The 26934-nt window shown below is 36.8% G+C and overlaps 2 protein-coding genes across 7 annotated transcripts in view; one reads left to right on the plus strand and one right to left on the minus strand.

Moving 5' to 3' along the window:
- ZMYM6 (zinc finger MYM-type containing 6) overlaps positions 1-2502 on the minus strand; it is a 60463-nt gene extending 57961 nt beyond the window's left edge. For 4 of the 6 annotated variants that reach the window (XM_053211177.1, XM_027059711.2, XM_027059714.2 and 1 more), the window contains exon 1: positions 1860-2502. The gene's annotated coding sequence lies outside the window, so the exon portion shown is untranslated. The remainder of the gene's footprint in view (positions 1-1859) is intronic. The other 2 variants (XM_053211158.1, XM_053211153.1) reach the window with 1 other exon arrangement.
- Positions 2503-2597: 95 nt separating this feature from the next.
- ZMYM1 (zinc finger MYM-type containing 1) lies at positions 2598-26851 on the plus strand. Its single transcript, XM_053211207.1, is given in 11 exon segments — positions 2598-2783; positions 10858-11027; positions 12884-12956; positions 13146-13395; positions 19339-19507; positions 19595-19716; positions 19718-19799; positions 22121-22274; positions 23159-23296; positions 23722-23759; positions 24501-26851. Coding segments are annotated over 11 exon segments (3531 nt in total). The 5' UTR covers positions 2598-2749; the 3' UTR covers positions 26802-26851.
- The last annotated feature ends 83 nt before the right edge of the window (positions 26852-26934 follow it).

Below are 26934 nucleotides of genomic sequence, written 5' to 3' on the forward strand. Positions count from 1 at the left end.
AGTCTACTCTTGGTTTTGGCTCAGGTCATGACCTCACAGGTCATGAGTTCAAGCCCTGCATCAGGCTCTGTGCTGTCAGTGCAGAGATTGCTTGGGATTGATTCTCTGTCTCCCCCTCCCTCTCATGCCCCTCCCCTGCTCTCACTCTCTGTCTCAAAAATAAATAAATAAATAAAATATTTTCTGGTTGACAGCAAAAATTATTAACACTGGCTGATGGGGTTTAGAATTCTAATACATAAAATGACTATAACAAAAGGGTAGAGAGAGGATAAACAGATTTATTTAGGGATAATATTTCTACATTTTACTTGAAGTGGTAAAATACTAATTCTAAGTGGACTATAAAAAGTTAATTATGATTATTGCAGTCACTAGAGCAACCACTAAAAAAAAATTATACAAAGATATATGGTCATAAATAGTTAAAATGGTGGGCGCCTGGGTGGCTCAGTCGGTTAAGCGGCCGACTTCAGCTCAGGTCATGATCTCGCGGTCCGTGAGTTCGAGCCCCGTGTCGGACTCTGTACTGACAGCTCGGAGCCTGGAGCCTGTTTCAGATTCTGTGTCTCCCTCTCTCTGACCCTCCCTTGTTCATGCTCTGTCTCTCTCTGTCTCAAAAATAAATAAACGTTAAAAAAAAATTAAATAGTTAAAATGGAATACTAGAAAATGTTCAAATTAGCCAAAAGAAGGCAAGGAAAGGGAACAGAGAACAAATAATAAAATGATATACATAATTACTAGATATTATATTAGGAACATAAGAATAATTTGGAGAAACTAACTTCAGTTACCAATGTAGTATTCAGAATCACCAAAGGGTCTGAATTTAAGGTTAACTGCAGAGGACATTTAGGGATCATAGCAGCAGGGGTCAGGAGGACCTTTTGACCTGGACATAGACTTTTGATAATATCTCAGGAGGCATGGTCAAAGACAAGATTGCAATAAATTCATCATTCAACTCTATATATCTTTTATAATCCTATTATGATTTTAGGAATAGCACAATTATTTGATACTATACTCTTTTAGGTGTTGAAAATGTTAATTTGTTAAGTAGCATTTAAAATATACCATGAATGGGGCGCCTAGGTGGCTCAGTTGATTAAAAATCCAACTTCCGATCAGGTCATAATCTCAAGGTCCTTGAGTTTGAGCCCTGCATCAGGCTCTGTACTGACATCTCAGAGCCTGGAGCCTGCTTCAGATTTTGTGTCTCCCTTTCTCTCTGCCCCTCCCACTCCCCCACTCGCACTCTTTCTCTCTCTCTCTCAAAAATAAACATTTAAAAAGCTTTCAAATAAAATATACCATGAATATATATACAATGGAATATTACTCAGCAATCAAAAAGAATGGAATCTTGCCATTTGCAACAACGTGGATGGAATTAGAATGTCTTATGCTAAGTAAAGTAAGTCAGAGAACGACAAATATATGATTTCACTCATGTGGAACTTAAGAAACAAAACAGATGAACATAGAGAAAGGGAAGGGAAAATAATATAAAAACGGAGAAGCAAACCATAAGAGACTCTGAAATATAGAGAACAAACTGAGGAGAGGTGAAGGGTACTTGAGTGCAGGGATGGGCTAAATGGGTGATGGGCACTTGTTGGGATGAGCACTGAGTGTTATATGTAAGTAATGAATCTCTAAATTCTACTCCTGAAACCATTACTACACTATATGTTAACAAACTTGGGTTTAAATTTTTAAAAATAAAATAAACCATGATTTTTACACACTCATTTGGGATCATCTTAATATACTAAGACCACCCGCAAATGGAAAAAGCCTGAACCCCCTCTATTGCTGCAGGTAATTCCTTTTACTGGTAATTTACTCTGTACCTTGAACTTTTCCAACCTTGTCTTTCCAATCCACGTGCAGATGACACAGGCACCCAAGGATGAAGAAATTGGGGATATACAGAAATTGCTAAGAGACCCATCTTTTGAATCCAGTAAATCTAACTGCCATTCCTGAGTCCATCCCGACGCTGCCCCAGCCTCTAAGTGTCCAAATTTGTGGCTATCTAGCATGGCTTCATACTTCAGATCCCACGGGACTGTAAGCGCTCTTCCCGCCCTCTGTTGCTAAGAGGAACCGGATCATTCCCGGCCAGCTGTGCTGCGCATGCTCGGCCGCACAGCTCGGCGGGAAAGGGGCGGGGTCTACCTGACTGTTTCGCGTCAGAGTTAAGTTCCTTAGAGAAGCGTCCTGCGGCGAGCCTCACTGAGGGGAATTAGTAAGCCTCCTTAAGTGGCTGTGTTGTCGGTCTTTATTCCTGCGCCTTACCGGAAAGGGGCTGAGAGTTTCGTCTGTCAGAGGGAGGATGAAGCGTCGGGTCGAGCCGGAGTCCTAAAGATGGTTCCTTGCGTGCGGCTTCCGCCATGTGAGAGTCGGGAACTCGGGTCAGGCCCCTGGTTGTGTTTGTCCTTTTCTTTAACCTTGTCTGCAGAGTCGGGGGATCCTTGTCCAGCATTTCCAGCGTTTCTCGCCTCCCACTGCCCCTGCGTCGTAACTGCGCTTTCGGCGTTTGGTCTCTGTCCGCGGCCTCTTTTTTAAAAACATTCATCTGATCGTACCGGTGGCTCTCGATTAAGCCGTGGTGACTTTTCAAACTTAAAAAAAAAAAAAAAAAAAAAAAAAAGACATCATGGAAGTTCTTTTGCAAGTAGACGTGTATACGGAATCTCAACTAAAAGAGATTGAATAGTTACTACAAAAGTTTGACTCGATGAATTGGAATATAAAATCGGGATTAGATGAAGGTGCAGTCTTTATCATTTTATTTCAGTATTTTGCCTTAGTGCACGGGGATTGAGAGTATTTTGGTTTGCATGGATTAGTGTGTGCAATCAGTAACTTCCAGCTTTCTTAGGATGCAATTTCAGCAAGAGTTGGATCACTAATAACACCTGACAGTAACTTGTATTCCTCATCACAAATATATAAGACAAGAACTTAAAATTTATAACAAGAACTAAAAATAAAATATTTGTAACAAAACTATATTAATTTTAGTTTTGACAGGATCAGGATTCAACAGTTTGCGGTTTTTTAAAAGATTTTATTTTTAAGTAATCTCCATACCCAAGGTGGGGCTCAAACTCACAACCCCGAGATCAAGAGTTACATGGTCTACCGACTGAGAGGCACCCTTGCCATTTAACTTGTAGGTTGAAGCAAGAGCATTAGGGAAGTAGATGCCCTTGCTAGAATAATGAATTTGCTTCTGGGATTTTCTGTGAGTGAGCATATAACAGGTCACAATCCAAAAAGGATAGGTGAAAAGCTGTCCTCTTAACTCGTCACTGATAAAGCTACAAGGAATTGAGCTGTATTCAGCCAGATGGCAGGAAAAACTATTTTCTGAAGGTCACTTAATCTGGCACAAATTGAGGCTTTGGAAGTCTCTAAAATACTTAACATTTGGTATATTATAGAATTAAGTATATTTCATGATTTTTAAAGTACATTTTTAAAATAATATGAATGAAATGTTTGCTGAACCCCTAAAGCTACTGATTTACAAGAGTTAAGTTCAAGGATTTTGGTGTTCAGGGACCTTTCTGATATGACCCATGTCAGCTTCTCAAATGTTATTTCCTCGCACTAGCACTCTTACTTTTTATCTTTAACAATAACTCCGCTTCTTACAGTTCCCACGTTTGTCATTTTGCACATGCCGTCTGTATACCTGGAATATACTTTTCATCATCCTTTGTAGACACTTTAAAACCTAGCTCAAATTTTATCTTCTAGAAGATTTCTTCCCTCTTTTCTGCTTTTTACCTTGCATACACTTAAATTGTTGTAATCATACTGTGCTAGCAGTGTATTTATAATAGAGTGTTGGGACATCCTAATCGTTCCTCTAATTCCAGTACCTAAATACTTCATAAATAGTGGCTCCCCATTGCCTGTAGAACTAAGCAAGGACATTTTAGTTTGGCTTGAAAAGCATTTAGCCTTCTGCCTCCAGCTTTTCTTTTTAATGTTTATTTTTGAGAGTGAGAGACACAGAATGTGAGCTGTGGAGCGGCAGATAGAGAGGGAGACACAGAATCCAAAGTAGGTTCCAGGCTCTCAGCTGCCAGCACAGAGACCGGCACAGGGCTCAAACTCACAAGCTGTGAGATCATGACCTGAACCGAAGTCGATGCTTTACCAACTGAGCCACCCAGGCGCTCCTCCAGCTTTTCTATCAAGATAGTAAAAAAGCTTACAGAACACAAATGAATAAAACAAGTTTTTGCCAAGTGCCATGTATAAAGAAATAGCTATAATGCAAAGAAGTAAAATGTTAAACTGCTTCTGGACTCATTCATTAGTCACTTTATTTTTTCTTGTGACCACACCACTAGTAAGTCCTCCAACTTTTTTCTTTTTTGAGATTATTTTAGCTGTTCTAGGTTCTGTATACATCGCATATATGTTAGAATTATCTTGCAGGTTCCACAAAAACTGGGACTGATTTGTAGCTCAGTTTGGGGAAAACTGACCTAACAGTATTAAGTCAATCAACAAGCATGCTTTATTTCTCCATTTATTTATATCTTTCTTAATTTCTCTCAGCATTGTTTTGTTTTTCATTGTAGAGATCTTGACATATTTCATTAGATGTATTTGATGTTTTATGATGCTGTAGAAAATGGTTGTTTTAAAATATTTAATTGTTATAGTGAAAAGAAATGATTTTTGAATATTGACCTTCCTAAATTTACTTAATAATTTCAGCAGTTACTTGAAGATCCTTTTGGATCATGACCTGGGCCAAACTCAGATGCGTAACCAACTGAGGCACCCAGGCATCTTGGACTAAATTGTTTCTGGCAAGAAAACAACTTTATTCTAATTTTTGTTCTCCTGTATGTTATGTCTTTATTTTTCAGCTGCTTTTAAGATTTTATTTTTAGTTTTCACCAGTGTAACTATAACATACATAGTTGTGTTTCCCTTTTGTATTTACCTCATTTGTGTATTCATAGAGCTTCTTGAATTTGTGTGGTTTGATATTTTTCTTTATCTGGGGGAAATTGTCCAGCCGGTAGTTCTTCAAATATTATATCTGTTGCATTGTCTGTTTTCTCTTTTTCTGGGACTCTGTGTACATCTGTAAATAGATATATTGTCATACTCTGCATGTTACTTACATTTTTTTGTAGTTTTACCCTTTTATGCATTAGTCTGAACTACTTTCTACTATTGATATAAAATTTATTAAATTCTTAATTTCCCTATTTTCCAATTCTCAAATTTCCATTAACTCTTTTTTTTTTTTTTTTTTAATTCCAGGACTCTGCTAAACTTCTCTTTTTCTCTGTTTTCTCAAATGCGCCAAAGACCTAGCCTGATAATACCAATATTAGCCACCTGTAGGTCTGTTTTATTGTCTTTTTTCTTTTAATTGATTTTCAGTCAGTCTTATTTGGGAGTTTTTGGTTGGGGTGTACCCATACATTTTTACTGTACTGTGAACACTGTGGATGAAAAAATTTAAAGACTAACTGCACTAACTCCAGAGAGTGCTGTTTCCTGTAGGCAGGCAGACAGTTCTTACAGATTACATTAATCCTGTTGAGGCTAGTATTAGGCCTTGTTAGGGCTTATTTATTTTTGGTTTGCTTTCTTCTAGGGAGTAGTCTTTTCTCCTGGGTTGTGGTCTGTACTCCTAGCACATGATGCTCCCCTGGAGTCCCAACTGCAAGTCCAGATCTTTACCAAGTCCCCTCTACCTTTGCTGGGCTTAAATTTCAACTTTGTTCTTAGCTCTGCAAAGCTTCTATAATCTCTTTTCAGCTCTTTAGACTCCCAGTTGCTATTTTCTGTTTCATATCTACAGAGTATTGATATGCAGTTTGGAAGTCAGCTAATACGTGGAGGAGGAGGAGGAGGATACTTGTAATCAAATTGGGGGGGTTATTTCTCCTTGGTTCTCACCTCTCCCTTGTGCCTCTAGAGTTCCAACTACTTTGGTGACCCAGAACTCCCAGCTCCTTAGTTCAGTATGCCTGTTTTCTGCTTGGGCTTGTTCCTCTGCCCTGGAAAGTGCCCTCAGGGGCAAAGCCTGTTAATTTTATCATTGTTTTCAGCAGGAAGGTTTATCATACTGAAGACTACTCTGTTTTGCCTAGATTTTTTTTTTTTTTTTTTTAAATAAGCAATTTCTACACTCAACCTGGAGCTTGAACTCAGGACTCTGGAGATCAAAAGAGTCACATGCTTTGCTGACTGAGCCAGCCAGGCACCCCTAGATTTATCAGCTTTTTATTTCTTTATGTTTTTAATATTCATTTATTTTTAAGAGACTGAGAGAGACAGAGCGTAAGCAGGGGAGGGGCAGAGAGAGAGAGAGAGAGAGATACGAATCCAAAGCAGGCTTTAGGCTCCGAGCTGTCTGAGAGATCATGACCTGAGCTGAAGTCAGATGCTCAACCGACTGAGCCACCCAGGCACCCCTATCAGCTTTATTTTTAATTCTTACCAATCTGATAAAACTTGGAGCTGAGTTGGTTTAGAAGCTGAGTAGGATTTGAATAGGCAATAATGAATTTACAGGTAGGAGAACAGTATGAGCACAATATAGTGGGGAAGAATTAAAAGATTAAGGGTAAGCAATTTGGAGCATCAAGCTTATATAAGCCGTATTGTACCAATTTTCCAGGAGGAAAGTGCATACATTCTCTGTGGAGGTCTGTTTGTATGTCTAGAAATAACTCCTAATAGCTTGTAATTTCTTTGCAGTCTCCTGTTTTACTTTAAAAATTAATGTGAATTTTGTTTTTTGCTTCATGTTATATTCCTCTTTGGTTTAAATTAAAATGTTTTAATTGGTTATTACCAAGTAGTATTAACCATCAGGAATATGTGCCACATTGATCCTAGTACAATTAATGCTCTTCAACTTATGCAATTTAGCCCCAGTTGGGGCAGGTGAGAGACTATATTAAAAACAGGTTTCGGGGCACCTGGGTGGCTCAGTCAGTTAAGCACCCGACTTCAGCCCAGGTCATAATCCTGCACTTCGTGGGTTCGAGCCCTGTGTCGGACTCTGTGCTGACAGCTTGGAGCCTGTTTTCAGATTCTGTGTCTCCCTCTCTCTCTGCCCCTCCCCTGCTTGTACTCTGTCTCCCCAAAATAAATAAACATTAAAAAAAAAAAAAAGGTTTCAATGCTTGGCTGGCTCAGTTGGAGGAACATGTGACTTGATTTAAGGGTCATGAGTTTAAGGCCCACGTTGGGTGTAGAGATTACTTAAAAATAAAAGATTTTGGGGGGGCACCTGAGTAGTTCAATCAGTTGAGCATCTGTCTCTTGGGTTCAGCTCAGGTCATAATCTCATGGTTCTTGGATTCATGCCCCACAAACTGGGCTCTGTGCTGAGTATGGAGCGTGCTTGGGAGTCTCTCTCTTAGCTGCCCTCCACTGCTTGTGCATGTGCTCGTGTGCTCTCTCTCTCTCTCTCTCTCTCTCAAAATAAATAAATAAAACTTTAAAAAAGTCTTTAATTAAAAAAATTTTTAAGTTTATTTCTTTTAGTAATCTGTACACTTAACATGGGCTCAAACTCACAACCCCGAGATGAAGAGTCACATGCTCTGATTGAGCCATCCAGGCACCCCAAAAATAAAATCTTTTAAAAAAGGTTTCTAGGACTTATTTTACATTAATGTGCATCTTGTTGGAAAAGGAAGCACTGGATTTATTATTCATACATGTTTTTTGCTCTTTTTGTTTTTCCAACAGTTCTATACTGTTTTCCCCTGCTTCAGAAACATGTTATAGATTAATTAATTACACTTTCAGGGTGCTTTCCATTATTTTCATATTTGTGTGATGACTGACACATTGGAAGGGATTCCAAGATGCAAAAGCTCATAGGTGCTTTGTTTTTGTTTTTAATGTTTTATTTTTAATTTTTATTTTTATTTATTTATTAAATTTACAGCCAAATTAGTTAGCATATAGTGCAACAATGATTTCAGGAGTAGATTCCTTAATGCCCCTGACCCATTTAGCCCATCCCCCCCTCCCACACCCCCTGCAGTAACCCTCTGTTTGTTCTCCATATTTATGAGTCTCTTATATTTTGTCCCCCTCCCTGTTTTTATATATTTTTGTTTCCCTTCCCTTATGTTCATCTATTTTGTCTCTTAAAGTCTCATACGAGTGAAGTCATACCATATTTGTCTTTCTCTGACTGACTAAATTTCACTTAGCATAATACCCTCCAGTTCCATCCACATAGTTGCAAATGGCAAGGTTTCATTCTTTTTGATTGCCGAGTAATACTCCATTGTATATATATATACCACATCTTCTTTATCCATTCATCCATTGATGGACATTTGGGCTCTTTCCATACTTTGGCTATTGTCGATAGTGCTGCTATAAACATTGGGGTGCATGTGTCCCTCAGAAACAGCACACCTGTATCCCGTGGATAAATGCCTAGTAGTGCAATTGCTGGGTCATAGGGTAGTTCTATTTTTAGTTTTTTGAGGAACCTCCATACTGTTTTCCAGAGTGGCTATACCAGCTTGCATTCCCATGTTTTATTTATTTTTGAGAGAGAGAGAGAGAGAGAGAGAAACAGAGTGCGAGTGGGAGCGGGGCAGAGAGAGACGGAGGGAGACACAGAATCTGAAACACGCTCCAGGTTCTGAGCTATCCAGCATAGAGCTGGATGTGGGGCCCGAACTCACCAACCACGAGATCGTGACCTGAACTGAAGTCAGATGCTTAACCGACTGAACTACCCAGGCGCCCCGATAGGTGCTTTGTTTTTAATTTATTTTTAGACTTACCTATTTTCTTTCAGGTGAATGATAGTCTAATAGTTAATTTCCAGTGAGTTTTACTTTGCTGGTATGGGCTGGGCAGAGGCCATAAGAGCTTTTATTTTACTTCACAGGCCTGAAGGATTCATTTAATTCTTTGCTTTGTGATAAGGGATTTTAGTAAAAGCTACCAGAAAAGTGGGGAAAAGATCTCAGATGAGAGAAAAGAAGATACAAGGAACCAGTCTGTCCTTGAAAAAGGAGCCTTGGGACTGAGCAATCAAAAGGCACTTGTGGGGGCACCTGGGTGGCTCAGTCAGCTAAGCATCTGACTCAATTTCAGATCAGGTCATGATCTCATGGTTTTCAGGTTAAGCCCTGTGTCGTGCTCTGTGCTGACAGCATGGAGCCTGCTTGGGATTCTCTCTCTTCCTCTCTCTCTGTCCCTCTCCTGCTCATGCTCTCTCTCTCTCTTTCAAAATAAATAAACATTTTTTTAAAAGGCACTTTTAGTTCTTCAAAAGCTGTAAAATGGATTTTTTTTTTCAAGTTTATTTTGAGAGACAGTGCAGGCTTGAGCCAGGGAGGGCTAGAGAGAGGGGGAGAGAAAGAATCCCAAGCAGACTCCGCGTTGTCAGCTTGGAACCCAGTGTGAGGCTTGAACTCACAAACTGTGAGATCGCAACCTGAGCTGAAATGAAGAGTCCGACACTTAACCGATTGAGTCACCCAGATGCCCATGGAATTATTTTTTAAGCCTGAATGCGCAACAATCTTTTATATTGTGATTTTGGATTTTAGCTATCTTATCTAGTTACCAAAAAGAAATCCATTCATGGGGGTGGAGGAAGGCAGGCATGAAATGTAATGGAAAAATAGATTCAAAACATATTTAGAAGGTGGGGCACCTGGGTGGCTCAGCGGTTAAGCATCTGACTCTTGATCTTGAGTCAGGTCACGATCTCATGGGTTATGAGATCAAGCCCTGCAGCAGGCTCTTTGCTGACCTTGTGGAACTTGCTTGGGATTCTCTCCCTCCCATCTGTCTCTGCCCCTCCTCACACTCATGCTTTCTGTCTCTCTCTCAAAATAAATAAACTTAAAGAGAAGAAGACCAGCAAAGAGATAGGAGAAATAGGTCTTGGAGTCATAGGATTCAAGGAAAGGGAGAATTTCAAGGATGAATGAAGAGAGTAGTCAGAGAGAGGGCAATAGCTTTAAAAGTTGGATCCTTCTATACTGACAGCTCAGAACCTGGAACCTGCTTCGGATTCTTTGTCTCCCTCTTTCTCTGCCCCTCCTGTGCTCACGCTCTATGTCTCTCACTCTCAAAAATAAACATTAAAAAGAATTTAAAAGTTGGATCCTTGAATGTATTTGAATGTTTATATGTGAAGAACCAATAAGGAGGGGAAGTAGAGTTGAAGATACAGATAATAACTGGCTCTGTAGGAAGGCAGTGTTGGGGGAGAGGTAGTGAGTACAGGTATTTGGATTAACCTTGGATAGAAGACTTTACATTTCCTAAGACTATTTATTTATTTTAATTTTTTTAACGTTTATTTATTTTTGAGACAGAGACAGAGCATGAATGGGGGAGGGTCAGAGAGAGAGGGAGATACAGAATCCGAAACAGGCTCCAGGCTCTGAGCAGTCAGCACAGAGCCTGACGCGGGGCTCGAACTCACAGACTGTGAGATCATGACCTGAGCTGAAGTCATTCGCTTAAACGACTGAGCCACCCAGGCGCCCCTCCTAAGACTATTTAATAAGTTAAAAGTAAACTTGTGAGTTTGGTGGTTTATGCTATAGTCAGGCCTGGGGGAATAGAAGTGGAGAAGACTAGTCCCAGAAGAAAGCATAGATATGTCTACCAGAAAATTATACAGCAAAGCTATATTGGGGAATAGTGAATGAATGAAGGGAAGAAAGCCAGTGTTGGTACTGTGAAGGAACCTTGAGTCCAAGCTGTCTAAAGACCTTTTGTGTTTCCAGAAACCTACCATATTTAAAAGGACTAATTTTAAAATCAGGCTCTCCATTAATTCATATTTTATTTTAGGAACCTGGATACTATTCCCCAAGAAGAAATTCATTAGTTTGGAACTAGTGGATTCCTTTGCATCAGATACTAAGATGAAAGAATCACCGATAGATAGTGAATGTGACAAAGCAGTGGCACCACAACTGGGGCAGCTGGATGAAATTAAGACAGAACCTGACAATGCACAGGTAAGTATTTTATTTTCTTTTTTCTAGAACAGCGTTTAAGTGTACATTCCAGTTATGCAGATGTTGGTTTATGGGTTTAAAATCTTTCTTTTTCTTTCTTTTTTTTGTTTTTTTAAAAATATCTTCTTTATAATTTTTTTTTTGTTTATTTTTGAGAGAGACAGAGACAGAATGCAAGTGGGTTACGGGTAGAGAGAGAGGGAGACACAGAATCCAAAGCAAGCTCCAGGCTTTGAGCTCAGTACAGAGTCCGACATGGGGCTCAAACTCATGAGCTGTGAGATCATGACCTGAGCTAAAGTCGGACACTCAATGGACTGAGCCACCCAGGTGCCCCTATGGGTTTAAAATCTTAAATCTTGGGGCACCTGGGTGACTCAGCCAGTTAAGCTTCCAACTCTTGATTTTGGCTCAGGTATGATCTCACTGTGAGTTTGAGCCCCACATGTTGGGATTCTCTCTCACCTTTGTTCTCTGCTCCTCTCCTCACTCTCATACATACATGTATGTGTTCTCTCTCTCTCAAAGTAAATAAACTTAAAAAAGAAAAGAGAATCTTAAATCTTTATCTTCCCTAAAGTAGTTGGTCAAATCATATAAAGTATATTGTGTCAAGTGCCATCACAACTATATGCAAGAATATGATTTGAGAGAAGAATAGATGGTTGGAATTGGGTTTTTGGATTGATACAAGGATTGCCTAGGATATTATGGGCCTAGCTAAGGGTAACACATTTTTCTTTTCATTTTTATTAACTAGAAACCATACGAGTAACTAATTGTATGTTTTTATGCTACTGACTCAATTGAAGTAGTAGAATTAGTACATTTTTAATCCTTAGAATTTTGTATTTTTTTTTGTAATTATCTTACCCAAATTAGTTTCATGTTTGTTCTTAAACTTTTTTAGATATATCCTAAAAAACCTATAAGTGACAAACTGATTCAAGCTGTGAGTATTCTGTAGTAGGGCCAAATTTTCCTTAGAATGTTTATATATGAACCAGCTGAAATTTCTGATGAAATAAAAAGTAAATTCAGTTTTAATTTCTTTCTTTTTTTTATTAAAACTTTTTTTTTTTTTACATTTGTTTATTTTTGAGAGACAGAGACAGAGCACAATGGGGGGAGGGGCAGAGAGGGAGGGAGACACAGAATCCGAAGCAGGCTCCAGGCTCTGAGCCATCAGCACAGAGCCCGATGCAGGGCTTGAACTTACGAACCGTGAGATCATGACCTGAGCTGAAGTCGGACACTCAACCGACTGAACCACCCAGGCGCCCCCAGTTTTAATTTATTTCTAATATTCAGTTTAGAAATAGCCTAAAGTAAGTCAGTATCAAGTAAGGATATGACTCTCATTGACTTGGTGTCACTGGGGAATGTTGTCCATCTAGGAAGTATCTGTTGCTTCTTCAGTCTATGGACATTCAAACACATAAATCACATTTAGATAGATTGTCAGCTGCTCTGAAACATCCTCCTCTGTAAGACTTATTTAGGCCAGTCCAACAACTTTTGTGTTGATGGTCTTTATGAAGACAGTTAGCTATTAATGACTGGAACAAGGATGGAAAATAGATGTCATTATTGAGTGTGTCTCCTCTGTTTGTAGTAGCTCCTGAAGGGCTGTGTGAACAAAAACTATTGAAGTCACATCTAGTTATGATTACACATAATGTGATTTATTGGTGTTGTCAGTCAAAGGTCACCAAAAGGAGAGTATTCACCTATGTACTATGGTTCAGTTTAATTATACAATTCACTGAACAGACTTAAACATAATTTATCATTTTCTATTGAATAACTGCTAGTTTTAGACACAGTGTATTCATTATTTTCATCTCTTTTTTTAGGAGTATTGTCAAGCCCAGCAGCCCAAAACTCAGGAGAATGAACTGAAAATAAACACTACATTTTCAGACAGTGGTAATAGAATCACTTTATTCTAAATGTAATAGCCAATTTATTCTGCTTTTTTAGAATATGTTTGAATAGTGTGCATTGTTTGTTTTGGGTTTCACGTCCAGGAGAAGTAACCTCTAAATGAAAATGAAAGAATGCATACTTAATTTTATGTAAATACTAATTTTCTTCCTTCCTGTTTTGTGTTTATAGCTCCACAGTTGACTACAAGCATTGAGCTTTCTCTGACATCATCTGGCATGAATAAAATGCTTCCTTCAGTTTCAACCACAGCTATTCAGGTTTCCTGTTCTGGTTGTAAAAAAATTCTTCAGAAGGGGCAAACTGCTTATCAGAGGAAGGGGTCTACTCAGCTCTTCTGCTCCACGTTTTGCATCACTGAATACATTTCATCTGCCAGTTCACCAGCTCTTCCCAAGAAAACTTGTTCAAACTGCTCAAAGTATATAATTCTAAATTATGCCCACTTTTATTTCCCCTACATAGAGCTCGATCAGTCTTGGTTGTAATTACCTACATTTTCATTTTTTCTGAAGTAGTATCACCTTGATTTAGTGAAAAGAAGCTGCTTCTGCGTTCACTTCCTTTATTAGATTCTTCAGAAATAGTTTTTTTATTGAGAGATTTGCACAAATTAAAACATAGGGAGTTCTAGTTCTCTTCAACTTTAAATAGTGTGACTTCTGAAATTTACTTTTCTTTCTAGTTGAAATTCTCTATAAGTGGGATTATTATATGCCCATTCTATTTTATCATTTAACTGTATAGGATGCACTAACACATTAATCATATAACAGTTTATTTGGATCTTCCAAGGTATAAAATTATATAATGTTTCTCTTGTAATGAAGTTATTTGATTCTTTTGCAAAATCGAATAGTCACAGGTAAACATAAATAGGTAGATATCTTTTCAAGATTTCTGTGAGCTACTGTCGGGGTCTTTATTGCTAACTTTTTTTTTTTAATTTTTACATATGTAAGGCAATTTAGATGCAGAGAAAGGAAGTAGTACTAATTTCATAATGAATTAGTGGAAAATGTCCAGAACTTTGAACTCTACCCTGATATGTAGATCAGTGTGCTTTGAGACTCCTATCATAATATTCTGGTTTGTTAACGCTCATGAAATGCTATTGCTAAATTTTATATGTTTTTGTTTCAGAATGAAGAAAACACATAGATCACCAGTTTTGCTTGTAAATACAATAAATTCCTTTCAGATGTCTTATTTTGGAATCAGATTGCCATAATTTGAATCTTGCTTTCTCCATTTATGGTTACATTTTGTAACTTACAGCAGCTGTATTAGTATCATCTGGGAACTTGTTAAATAAAACCACAGAATCTCAGGTCTCACCCAGACCCACTGAATCAGAAATGCTTTTGTCCCCAGATGATACGTATATAATGCTAAAGTTTGAAAAGCACTGAGAACTTCTGTCTTAGTATTCCCATCTGTTTAATTCAATGTACATAAGAATTATGAGCGTTAAATAATAGATTTAAGTGATAGAACAATACTGGTATGTAATAAGAACTCAGTAAATGTTAATTATTACTATTACTACTCTCTTAACAAACTTACAAATCCTTTTTATTGGTTGCTTCAGCTCCTTGTTTGGCTGGCACTTTGGTGTTACCCTTTGCTGCAAGTCTTAGACCCTGAAACTGACCTTTCTCTTGTGGTTTTTCAGCCCTTCAATACTGTGTCTTTTTTCTTTTTTGCTAAGGGCTGTAATGCACTTTTCTTCAGTCTGCTTTCTTTCTCTGCAGAAACATAAAACTGGAAGGGACCTTAGAGATCATCCAGTCCAAACATTTTCTTTTGGTTTTGAGGAAACTGAGGCCCTCAGAAGTTAAGGTATCATGTTACTATTTTGGCCCATTATACATCTTCAGCACATCTCCCAGGTAGATTGAAAAGGCTGAAACAGGAAAGATATAGTAAGTTCTCTAAGGCAGAGAAAGCCAGTATGAGCAAAAACAAGAAACAAGTTTTACTTTCTTTGGAATACAGAATTTTTTTTGATGCAAAATACTATTGTATACGTTGGTGGAAAGGTGGTAGTGCTTAGGCTAGGAGAGTCCATCCATTTTTCAGAGTAACCTGTGCTTGTTTTGAAATTTTTTTCCTTCACATTTATTAGCATCTTGCATTAATACGTAGTTCTCAAGTTTTAGCTAATTATCAGTCCTTGTTGAAGTTTCTTTTATAGCAGTGATTTAAAATCTGTTTTGAGTTATTGCAATCTTTATTCTGTTTTATGAATCAAATGAAAGTTAGCTTTGAAAATGACATTTTAAATTATGTTAGAGAAGACTTCTTTTGAAGAACTGTTGTTTCTGCACCTTAGTATCCCAGGTGGAACCAACCAGAGATCCTGAAAGCAACCAACAGAGTTCAGAATATCCCTGTACACTAATGCTGTAACACTTATATATATAGGAAAGTTGTTCAGTCCGATGCTTAAGAGTTAGTTTAAGCTAATTGTAGGCACTTTTAAGAAAATTCATTTTTTTATTTTTTATGTATAAGGCCTTAGTAGATTAGAAACCAGCAATCTAGTATACTGGTAGCAGTAAAAACCAGTAAGCGTTTTCAGACTTCATGCTTCTGCTGATGCAGTTTCTTCTGCCTCCCTTTCTATCTGGCTAATTTCTGTCTTAAAGGTCTGCCTCCAATATCTTTACCTTTTGTCTATTTGCACACCATTCCGTCCTCTCTTCCTAACTCCCAACCACTCGGAGTAGTTGTTCCATGGTCTGTGTTTCAGTAGTGTTCATAATTCCCACAATATTAATCATAGCATTAATGTTTTAAAAAATTGATATTGCCCCGGTTAGACTGTGAACCTCTTGAGATTAGGAACCAGATCATACTCCTGTTTATATTCCCAATGCCTAAACACTAGCTGGCACACAGTGAAACCTAGAAAAATTTTTGTCAAATGAAATACAAGGATAGCACAACTCAGATACTGCATTTAGAACTGTATCTTAAACCAGTAAAATGACTGATTGGGGATCATGAAATGAACCTGTTATTTTTGGTACCATTTGTTTAAGAGGCAGAAAGATCATAATACACTAAAAATTTGTAAATGTTGAAGTGTTAAAATAGTGCTGATTTCAGGAGTATTTCATCTGGATAATTATTACACTGAATAATTGATATTCTGAAGGTTCTAAGTAGCCAGATATCTTGGCAGTCCTCAAACATTCTGGTCCCTGGACCCCTTTACACTCTTAAAAATTATTGAAGAGACAGAGAGCTTTAGTTCATAGGTTATATCTACTAAGATATACTGTGTTAGAAATTAAAATGGAGAAATTTTTAAGCTCATTATTTAAAAACAGTCATTTAAAAATAATAACTCATTGCATGTTGACATAAATAATATTTTTTAAAATTCATTTTAGAGAGAGAGGGGCAGAGAGAATCTGAAGCAGGGTCCATGCTGAGCACAGAGCCTGACGGGCTCAGTCCCACAACCCTGGGATCATGACCTGAGCCAAAATCAACAATCAGACACCCAATTGACTGAGCCCCTCAGATGCCCCTACATAAATAATATTTTTTAATGAAAACTAGCCATATATGTTTTTTAATTTGATGAGAAGAAATGTTAAGAAAAATTTAGTAAGCATGATTTTATTTTGCAAACCACTTTAATGTCCGGCTGAGTTTTCATATCTGCCTTTGTATTCAGTTCATTGGAAAATGTTTTAGCTGAAGTGTGAAAAAAAACTGATCCTACAAATATGTAATTGGAAAAGGGAAGTGTTTTAATAGCCTTTTAGATTTTGTGGTGCTCTTCTGTGATACTCCACCCAAGTATTGTTAAAGGTTATTTGGAATGTAGAATCTGAAACCATATCAAAATTTTTTTGTACTGTTTGGTTAAAATTCATTGGTCTTGTTAGGTTACAATCATTGGTCTGTCTGTACTTTGAATGTTTTTTTTACCCATAAATGAATGATTTTTGTTACCTGGTATAATAATTTGGAAAATAATGGTTCACTGAGTTATGCAGATCTTCTAAATGTTAACATATTTCTTTATACAATATTTCAAAAATCACATTTGCTAAAAAAAAAAAAAAAAAAAATCACCACCCCCAAAAATAATCCTCATCATCACTACTAATCTCATCAGGAAAGTTTAACTATTGGGAAGCAATCAAATTGGAGGTGGCAAATTTTCCAAAATTCTAATTTTCTTTTTTTTCAGCTTATTTATTTATTTTGAGAGTGAGACAGCACGAGTGGGGGAGGGGCAGAGAGACTCCCAAGCAGGTTCCACACTGTCACCATACAGTCTGATATGGGGCTCAAACTCACGAAACTGTTGAGATCATGACCTGAGCTGAAACCAAGAGTCCGATGCTTAACTGACTTGCTTAGTCAATGGCTTAACCGTACCACCCAGACACCCCCAAAATTCTAATTTTTCTTTTTTTCAATTTTTTTTTTTAATTTATCTTGAGAGAGCGTGAAAGGGGGAAAGGCAGGGAGAGAGGGAGACACAGAATCTGAAGCAGGCTCCAGGCTCTGAGTTGTCAGCACAGAGCCTGACACAGGGCTCAAACTCACAAACCATGAGATCATGACCTGAGCTGAAGTTGGACGCTTACCTGAGCCATCCAGGCACCTCTGAAAATTCTAATTTTCAATGAAAGCTCAAATTTTATCATTGGCAATGAATACTGCCAGTTTATCTTGAAGTTACAGTCTTACTTTATTCATTTTTGAGAAAATATTTACCAGATACTCACTTCTGGATAATAGTTTGTTCTTTCAAGTGAAAATATGTTCCACAAAAAAAGTAGCTACCTTAGGTTGTAACTGTTAACATTCCCACATGAGATATTCTTTGAGGCGGCCATCATACTTTAGTGTGCAGGGGAAGATCTTTATGCCTGTGTCCCATTTCATCACAGAATACTGAAAAGAGGTTGTCAAGGGTGAAGTTTAATAAAGTAAATTGATTTTTACAGTGAATGTATGGCAGTGAATAACAAATACTAGGACATTTTGGTACAAGTGCCTTAATTTGCCTAAGGCTCTGGCAAACGTTTTTATCCAGCATTTTTTTCCCTCCCAGCTTATTAAGGTGAAATTCACATAACAAAAAGCCATTGCAGTAATGTTTAGTATACTCAGGGTGTCTAATTCCAAAATATTTCTGTTCTCCAAAGTAAAATGTTCTGTCTCTACCAGTCTGTCTTCTTGCTGGGGATTTATCTTTTCTGGATATTTCATATTAATGGAATCATACAACATATGACCCTTTGTGTCTGGCTTTTAGCATAAGGTTTTCAAGGTTTATCCATGTTATAGCATGTATATCAATACTTCGTTCTTTTTTTACAGCTGAATAATATTCCACTGTATGGATATATCACAGTTTGTTCATCCATTCATTCATTGGTGAACATTTGGGCTGTTTCCATCTTTTAGCTTTTTTTTTTTTTTTTTTTTTTTACATAAACTCCAGGCCCAACGTGGGGCTTGAACCCACAATCCAGAGATCACATGCTCTACTGATGGAGCCAGCGTGGCACCATCTTTTACCTATTTGAAATAGTGCTGTTAGAAACATGCATGTGTCTATCCTTTTTTGAGTACTCCTTCACTTCTTTGGGGTGCATATCTAGGAGTGGAATTGCAGTGGCCCATTGTTGATTTTACACCATCACTTGAAATGTTAACACAACGAGAAAGACAAATAACATTTTAATATGAAAATAGTTTTGATTTGTGAACCCCTTGAAAGTCTCTGGAGGATCTCTGGAATTTTGTAGACTGTACTTTGATATATTTTGTAGATTCCAAATTTGGTGAGGAATGAATATGTGATTTCTCATCATCATTTTGTTATGACTAGCACTAACTAATACAGACTAGGTAGTCCTCAAAACTACGCTCTCAGATGTGCTTTGTAGTCCCTACTTTAGGGGCACCTGGGTGGCTCAGTTAAGCATCTAACTTGGGCTCAGGTCATGATCTCATGGTTCGTGAGTTCAAGCCCCGCTTCCGGCTCTGTGCTGACAGCTCAGAGCCTGGAGCCTGCTTCAGATTCTGTCTCTCCCTCTCTCTCTGCCCCTCTGTAGCTCATGCTCTCTCTCTCTCAAAAAAAAAATACTACAAAAAAATGTATAGTCCCTACTTTATAGATGAGGGAATTAACATTTGAGAGTATAAATGACTTATCCATCACTACTGAATGTAAGTCCTAGAACTAAATACCAAAGGTTTTCTTATTTCAAGGCTATATTACTGCTGCTGCACACTCCTCAAGTAGGTGAAACGGGAGAGGGTTACTTGAGAGTGTGCTTTAACTTATAAAAGTGTTTAATAGTGCCCTTGTTTTTATTTTCAGAGACATTTTAAATCTAAAGGATGTGATCAGTGTCCAGCTGGATGACTCTAGCAAAAATTTTTGCAGCCAGTCTTGTCTTTCATCATATGAAGAAAAAAGAAAAGCATTTGTTGCCATATGTACTAATAACATTTTAACCAAGTGCAGCATGTGTCAGAAGGCTACTGTTGTAAGTTGCAATTTTTTTTTAAACTTTAGGGATTCTGATTATTTTACTTAAATATTAGCATTTTTAGTGAATTCTTTTAAATCCTAGATTCAGTATGAAGTAAAATATCAGAATGTGAAACACTGTCTTTGTAGTAATGCCTGTTCTTCACTCTCACTTGAACAGCCTCCTGTGATCTGTTGTGAGAACTGTAGGGCTTACGATCACACTGTCTAGTCTGTTGCATATACTTCCAATGAAAGGCCAGTCCCATTACTTTATTAGTTCAAAGGGTATGACAGCATATAAGCAGGTAAAAATAAAGACCTGTTGCATAAGGACCACTCCACTGGAATTTGCATGGGACTAAATGAAAAATCCAAGATTGAGTTCCTTCCATTAGTTTGCTTGTGAGTGGTTCCACTTCAGGAAAATGTGGGGATTAGATTTTAGTACCATTGGGAATAGTTTCAGTTGGCAACACATTGAAGGAGATGAAAGACTTCTGACAGTTCCTCTTACATAGCAATTCATGATAAATGCTGTATGGAGGTTTTCCTAAAATATCTCAGGATGATCATCTGCCTTGAAAAAAAGCCACACAGATAGACGCTTGTTTATAAACTGAGATTAGAGATAGCAAAAATAACAATAGCCTACTGGTCAGTAAGACTCAACCACAAAGGTGTTTTTAATTCTGTTTTCCTAAACCCTAAGCAAGGTTAAAATGAATCAAGAATGTCACAGGTTTATCTGAATCTGTGAGAAATAATCTCCTATTTCTGGTGGGAGAGCCTTTGGTGGTTGGTTCTGAGAGCAGAGAAGCTGGTTCTACTTTGGTGGACTAAATGAGATTAACACAATTAGTGGTTTGAACCCCTGTCATGAGGTGGGACTGTTGTCTTGCTTGTTCAGATGATGCTTTGAGACCCAACTCCCTATCTATGTAAATTCTTCCTTAAAAATAAGCAATTGAAGATGGGATTCTCAGCAAGTCTGAACAATTCAAATAGGTCATTTATGAGCCACCTTTTATCTATGGCAGAATGTCCACACCATGAGAGTATCTTGCCTTTGGACCAGAAATGGGAGAATGGAAGGCATGGGAGCCTTCTGAAGGCAAGAAATGCCATTCCATCTTTTCATTCTTTATCAGTCACACTCAATAAATAGGCTTTGTCCTGTTTTTAAGAGCCTGTTTTGAGTACCTAGTTACTCAGCCTATGTGATGGGGTAGGGCTGATTTGGGTAAAGGAGTTTAAAAAGCACCATTTAACACTACACCCTGCATATAAGATATTATTGTAATAGTGATAATGGAGAAAATCCATATTGTTAGTTAAGTGTAATCCAGAATTAGACAAGCAAAAATAATATAAAAATGGGGACAAAACATAAGAGACTCTTAAATACAGATAACAAACTGAGGGTTGCTGGGGGGGTTGTGGGTGGGGGGATGGGCTTAATGGGTAAGGGAGCATTAAAGAAGGCACTTGTTGGGATGAGTGCTAGGTGTTACACATACGGGGTGAATCACTGGAGTCTACTCATGAAATCATTATTGCACTATATGCTAACTAACTTGGATGTAAATTAAAAAAAAAAAGATTTAGAAAATTGTTCAAATCTATGAATCTAAAAATGGGGTGACTTTTTTTTAAGTGGATTGTTTTATATAAATATACTTTGACCACATTGTTTTCCCCCCACATCTTCTTAATAGAATAAATTATTACTTTTCCCATATGAATAATTAACTAACTACAGATGATACATAGTACTATTATTACTTGATGTTAAATATTGATGAATTGTTAGGGGTGTCTCAGTATAAAAAGTCATACTAATAAAGGGTAAAAGAATTTTCAAAGTTAGACTCTGTTTTTTGTTTCATTATTCCTTTGCCAATATCCTGTTCTTTCACAGAAGAAAACCTATATATTTTCAATTGTCTTTGCACTTTATGTCCCCCAAAGCAGTTCTTTTTCACCATTGCCATAGTCCAGGAATGAGGATTCCTCTTTCAGTAGAAACAATAGATGGTGAACCTCAGTTTATATCCTTTACCTTTGTACACTTACTGAATGCACTGTATTCTATACATCTTACTGCTTATGTGCTGCCTTCTCATAATATGCTTGCAATTTTTACCATGAAGTTAGCCTAGAAAAACAGTAATTCTCACAGCATGTTATAACTTAATTAAGCACCCTTTTCTGGCTCCTCCTTAGCACAAATAAAAGGCTTCCCTGAGTTTATGTCCAAAGTGGAATTGAGAAAAGAGATATAATTTTAAGGCTTTTATTTATGTATCCCGTTGGCTTTGATTGCCTGGATTGAGGAACATTTTCTGTGACCTCCTTCTTCATTGCTTGCGTATATATTACTGCCGCAACTAATATATATCTGAGACATAACACAAATAGTTATATTTTGGATTGATCTATTTCCCTCATTTTAGTCATTGTAATCCGTAGTGCCTTTTTTTCCTGGCTTTTAGGAAAGTGTAAAACAGGGCTTCATCATCATTACTTATTATATTTCAGCTAATAGCAGTAATGGTGGATATGTTTTGCTTGTTAACAATATATATCATATACCGGGAATATGAATATTACTTTAATCTCTAAACAGAGACCAGCCAAAACACTTACATCTGTTCTTTGCAAATCATTGAAGCCCTCAGATGAAATGATTGAGACCACCAATGACTTGGGGAAGACAGACCTTTTCTGTTCTATTAATTGTTTCTCTGCTTACAATAAAGCTAAGATGGAATCTTCTACAGGTAATGTTTATTTAGCAGTTATCAGAGGATTAGAAACTATTGAAGAATATTACTGCTTTCCTTTAATTTATAACCTTGATTTATCTCAAGGTTAAGTTTTTGACTTAAAAATCAAAACAATGCAAAACTTGTTGCAAAAAAAAAGTTTCCAGTAGTTTTATGTAAAAGAAAATCTACTTCACCACCAGAGACTTAATATTTATTTATGAAAATCGTTGTATTAGAATATAGAATTTTGTACTCAACCCTGCTTTGTAAAAGCAAGGCTAGTAGTTAGTTACATTTTTTACAGGAAGTAGAGCTAGTTGGAAATAGTTTGAAGTTCACTAGTAGAAAAGCACTAAGTAACCCAGAGCCAACTTTGTATTCCATCAGAGAGCCTCCTATAGAACCATTGGTGCTATTTACATAGATAATAAAGTGAATGATTCTCCTGGGGCTTATACATCATGTAAACTGGCTTATGATGGAAATCTCTGCACTGTTAGCTTAGAAACCAGTCTAGCTCCATTCATGTTGAGGGTTAAGAATCTTGGAGGTGTTAGAAATGATACCCATTAGGAGATTCTATAGGAATCTCTTTTCTCTTCTTTGTGGGTAATTTCATGTAAAGATTTGCTTGAAATTTCAAGCAAATGGTGTATAAAGAACTAAGAAATTGTATGCAAAGATAAAATATACAAAATAATAGAAAATGTAAATTATCAGTTTAAGGTTATTAATGTGTTATCCTAAAGAACCTACCTATTCCTTAGCCTTACTTCATATCCAGCAATACCTTAAGCTATTAGATATTTCCATTGTTTGTTGAAATAACTTGTTATTAAATAATGCTTTCTGATTGATTCTGCCTGGTTTTTGAGAAATCTTCTTATTTTTATCAGTAAATGTTTCCATGGTACATGATGCTTCAACGGGGCTCTTTTCTCCAAAGAAAGATACAACTCCAATTATAAGCAATATAGTGTCACTGGCAGATACTCATGTCTCCCTACCCATCATGAACTCTGATGTCTCACAAGGTAAAATTGATAATAAAGATATTTGACATATACACTGTTTTCCCATCCTTGATGAATCTATCTATTCTAAGTTTGTTTGTTGTTGTTGTTTTAAGTTTTTTTAATGTTTGTTTATTTTTGAGAGAGAGAGACAGAGTGAGAGCACGAGCAGGGGAGGGACAGAGAAAGATGGAGACACAGATTCCAAAGCAGGCTCCAGGCTCTGAGCTGTCAGCACAGAGCCCAATGCAGGGTTCAAACCCACGAGCCGTGAGATCATTACCTGAGCCAAAGTTAGACGCTTAACCAACTGAGCCATCCAGGCGCCCCTATTCTAAGTTTGTTTTTGTTGTCTGATACGAAATAAGCAATTGTGGTTTATGATGCTATTTTGTAGATTATAGTATAAGATCTTGAATTGATGATACTCTATTTTATTTTAGCAGATACAGTTTCTTCAGTAACAGCAAATGTCATTGTAGATGTAAGTTTTGTTCCTAATATTTTTTGATGCTGTATTTTCTTTGTTAAGTATATTTGTGTGTATATACACACAATTCATATATATACATATATATGACCACATTCATTCCTGTTTTCATCCTAGAACTCAAAAAAGTTGAGCAATAAACATCTTTTGGTATTCATATTCAATTTCCCAAGTCTCAGGTCTGACTTGAAATTATTAAGAATATTTAAACATAAGTATTATTAGTCATAGTTTTTCCTTTGGGTTCTTTATTACCTTTTTCAATACTATAGTCCTATGAGCAATAAAAATTATTTTTATTACAATTACATACCAAAAGATTATTTGAACATTTTTTTTCTTAATTTTGAGGGAGAGGGAGAGCATGCATAAGCAAGCAGGGGAGGGGCAGACTGTGAGGGAGAGGGAATCCCAAGCAGGCTCTACGCTGAAGAGGGGCTCGACAAGGGGTTCCAGTTCACGAACCATGAGATCATGACCTGAGCCAAAACCAAGAGTCAGACACTTAACCAACTGAGCCACCCACGCACCCCAAGATTCTTTGAACATTTAGTGTTGAATCTAGATCGTAACTTTACATTATAAATAATTGTTAATGTTTCCCCCTAGTGGAGCTCATGTTGCAACGTACCTATTCATTTTCTTGTGTTATTAGAATAGATATGTTTGATATTTTAATCATTTGATAACTATTCAAACAAATGTTTTTGTTTTTTTCTCCCAAACATTTCTAAGAGTTTACCCAGTGAATCAAGTACTGGTGTTGCTAATAATAGTGTTGAACAGCCAAGCCTTTCACCATCTTCATCAATATCCAGTCAGAATGCAGTTGGCTCCAGTGTAGAAGTACAGAAAGATCAAGTGTCAAACCAAGATGCTACATACAATATGAAATCTGTGAAAATAAGTGATGGACTATGTCATCCAAAATTTACATCCAAAGTACTAAAAGTTAAAGATAAATCACGAAGTATTAAGAAATCTTGGTGTTCAAATTTCCAGCATTTGAAAAGCAGTATTAAAAAGGATGTGACATTCTGTTACTCATGCCAGTTGTTCTGCCAAAAAAATTTTAGTTGCGGAAGAGAATCATTAGCAGCCCAAGGAATTTCTAATTGGAAAAAGACTCTGGAAAAATTCAGAAAGCATGAAAAAAGTGAAATGCATTTGAAGTCATTGCAGTTTTGGAGGGAATCCCAGTTTTGTGATGAAGCTGTCAATGATAATTTATCTATTCATTCAAAACAGATGGAAGGAAATAAAAAGTACCTAAAGCTTATAGTTGAAAATATTTTATTTCTTGGGAAGCAGAGTTTATCATTAAGGGGAAATGATCAGTCGATTTCAACTGTGAATAAAGGCAATTTTTTAGAATTGTTAGAAATCAGAGCAAAAGATAAAGGAGAGGAAGTATTCCGACTTCTGAATTCACAAGTTGACTTCTATAATAGTACACAAATTCAAAATGATATTATTGAAATAATAAAGACTGAAATACTGCAAGATATTGTGAATGAAATCAATGTCTCCCCAGCTTTTTCAATAATATGTGATGAGACAACTGATAGTGCCACTAAAGAACAGCTTTCCATTTGTGTAAGATACCCACAAAAAATGTCAAAGGCTGTCTTAATAAAAGAAAGATTCTTGGGTTTCATAGATGTTGAAGAGATGACTGGGACTAACTTACATAGAACTATCAAAACTTACCTGCAGCAAATTGGAGTTGATTTGAGTAAAATATGCGGCCAGGCCTATGATAGTACCATGAATTTGAGGGGAAAATTTAATAAAGTTGCAGCAGAATTCAAGAAAGAAGAGCCAAGAGCTTTGTACATACATTGTTATGCCCATTTTTTGGATTTAGCAGTAATTAGGTTTTGTAAAGAAGTAAAAGAACTCCGAATTACTCTAAATACTCTCAGCTCTTTGTTCAACACTATTCATATGTCTGGGGAAATGTCTGCACATTTTCAAAATACTTGTAAACTAAGTCAAAACAAAACATGCAAGAAACATACATCACAATCATGTTGGACAGCCCATGATCGTATGTTACTATCAGTGATCGAGGGTCTTCCAGAGATTATTGAAACACTGGAATTTGTAGCAAGCCATTCTTCAAATACAAGTTTGGCTGATGAATTGAGTGATTTGTTAACATTAGTTTCCAAATTTGAATTTATCTTTTGTTTGAAATTTCTTTATCGAGTGTTAAGTGTTACAGGAATTCTTTCCAAAGAGCTTCAGAGTGAAACCATAGATATTTTTTCATTGTCTTCAAAAATAGAAGCAATTTTGGAATGTTTATCATCTGAAAGAAATGACGTCTATTTCAAAACTATCTGGGATGGAACAGAGGAAATATGTCAAAAAATAACCAGTAAAAGTTTTGAAGTTGAAAGACCTTCTTTTCAGAAAAGAAGAAAAATTCAGAAAACAATAGATCTTGGCAATTCAGATAGTACTTTTTTTCCTACCTCAACAGAAGAACAATATAAAATTAATATTTATTACCAAGGATTGGACACTATATTAAATAATTTAAAATTATGTTTTTCAGAGTTTGATTATTGCAAAATGAAGCAAATTTCAGAACTACTATTTAAATGGAATGAACCGTTAAATGAAGCAACAGCCAAACATGTCCAAGAATTTTATAAACTTGATGCAGACATCATCCCAGAACTTAGATTTTATCGGCAATATGCAAAGCTTAACTTTGTCATAGATTATGATTGTATCAACTTCATCAACCTTGGCTATTTGTTTATCCAGCATGGTCTTCACAATAATATTCCTTGCATATCAAAGCTGTTATATATTGCTTTGTCTTGGCCAGTTACTTCAAGTGCCGAAAACTCATTTTCTACACTGCCTCGTCTTAAAACATATTTATGTCATACCATGGGACAAGAGAAGCTTAGTGGCCTAGCCCTAATGGCTATTGAGCAGGAATTGGTAAATAAACTGATGGAACCTGAAAGACTCAGTGGGATTGTGGAAAAGTTTATCCATCCAATGAAAGAGATGTAACACTTGCTAATTTGAGTTTTACCTAAAAGAATTTTGTATTTCTGCTGGAATGTTTGTTTTTATTTCAAAATTTTATCTCCTAAGAAAATTCTTTTTTTCACCAGAACACGTAACATTCACTTGATTCAAAATT

Source organism: Acinonyx jubatus, chromosome C1, assembly GCF_027475565.1.
Source record: "Acinonyx jubatus isolate Ajub_Pintada_27869175 chromosome C1, VMU_Ajub_asm_v1.0, whole genome shotgun sequence".
Lineage (NCBI taxonomy): Eukaryota > Metazoa > Chordata > Mammalia > Carnivora > Felidae > Acinonyx > Acinonyx jubatus.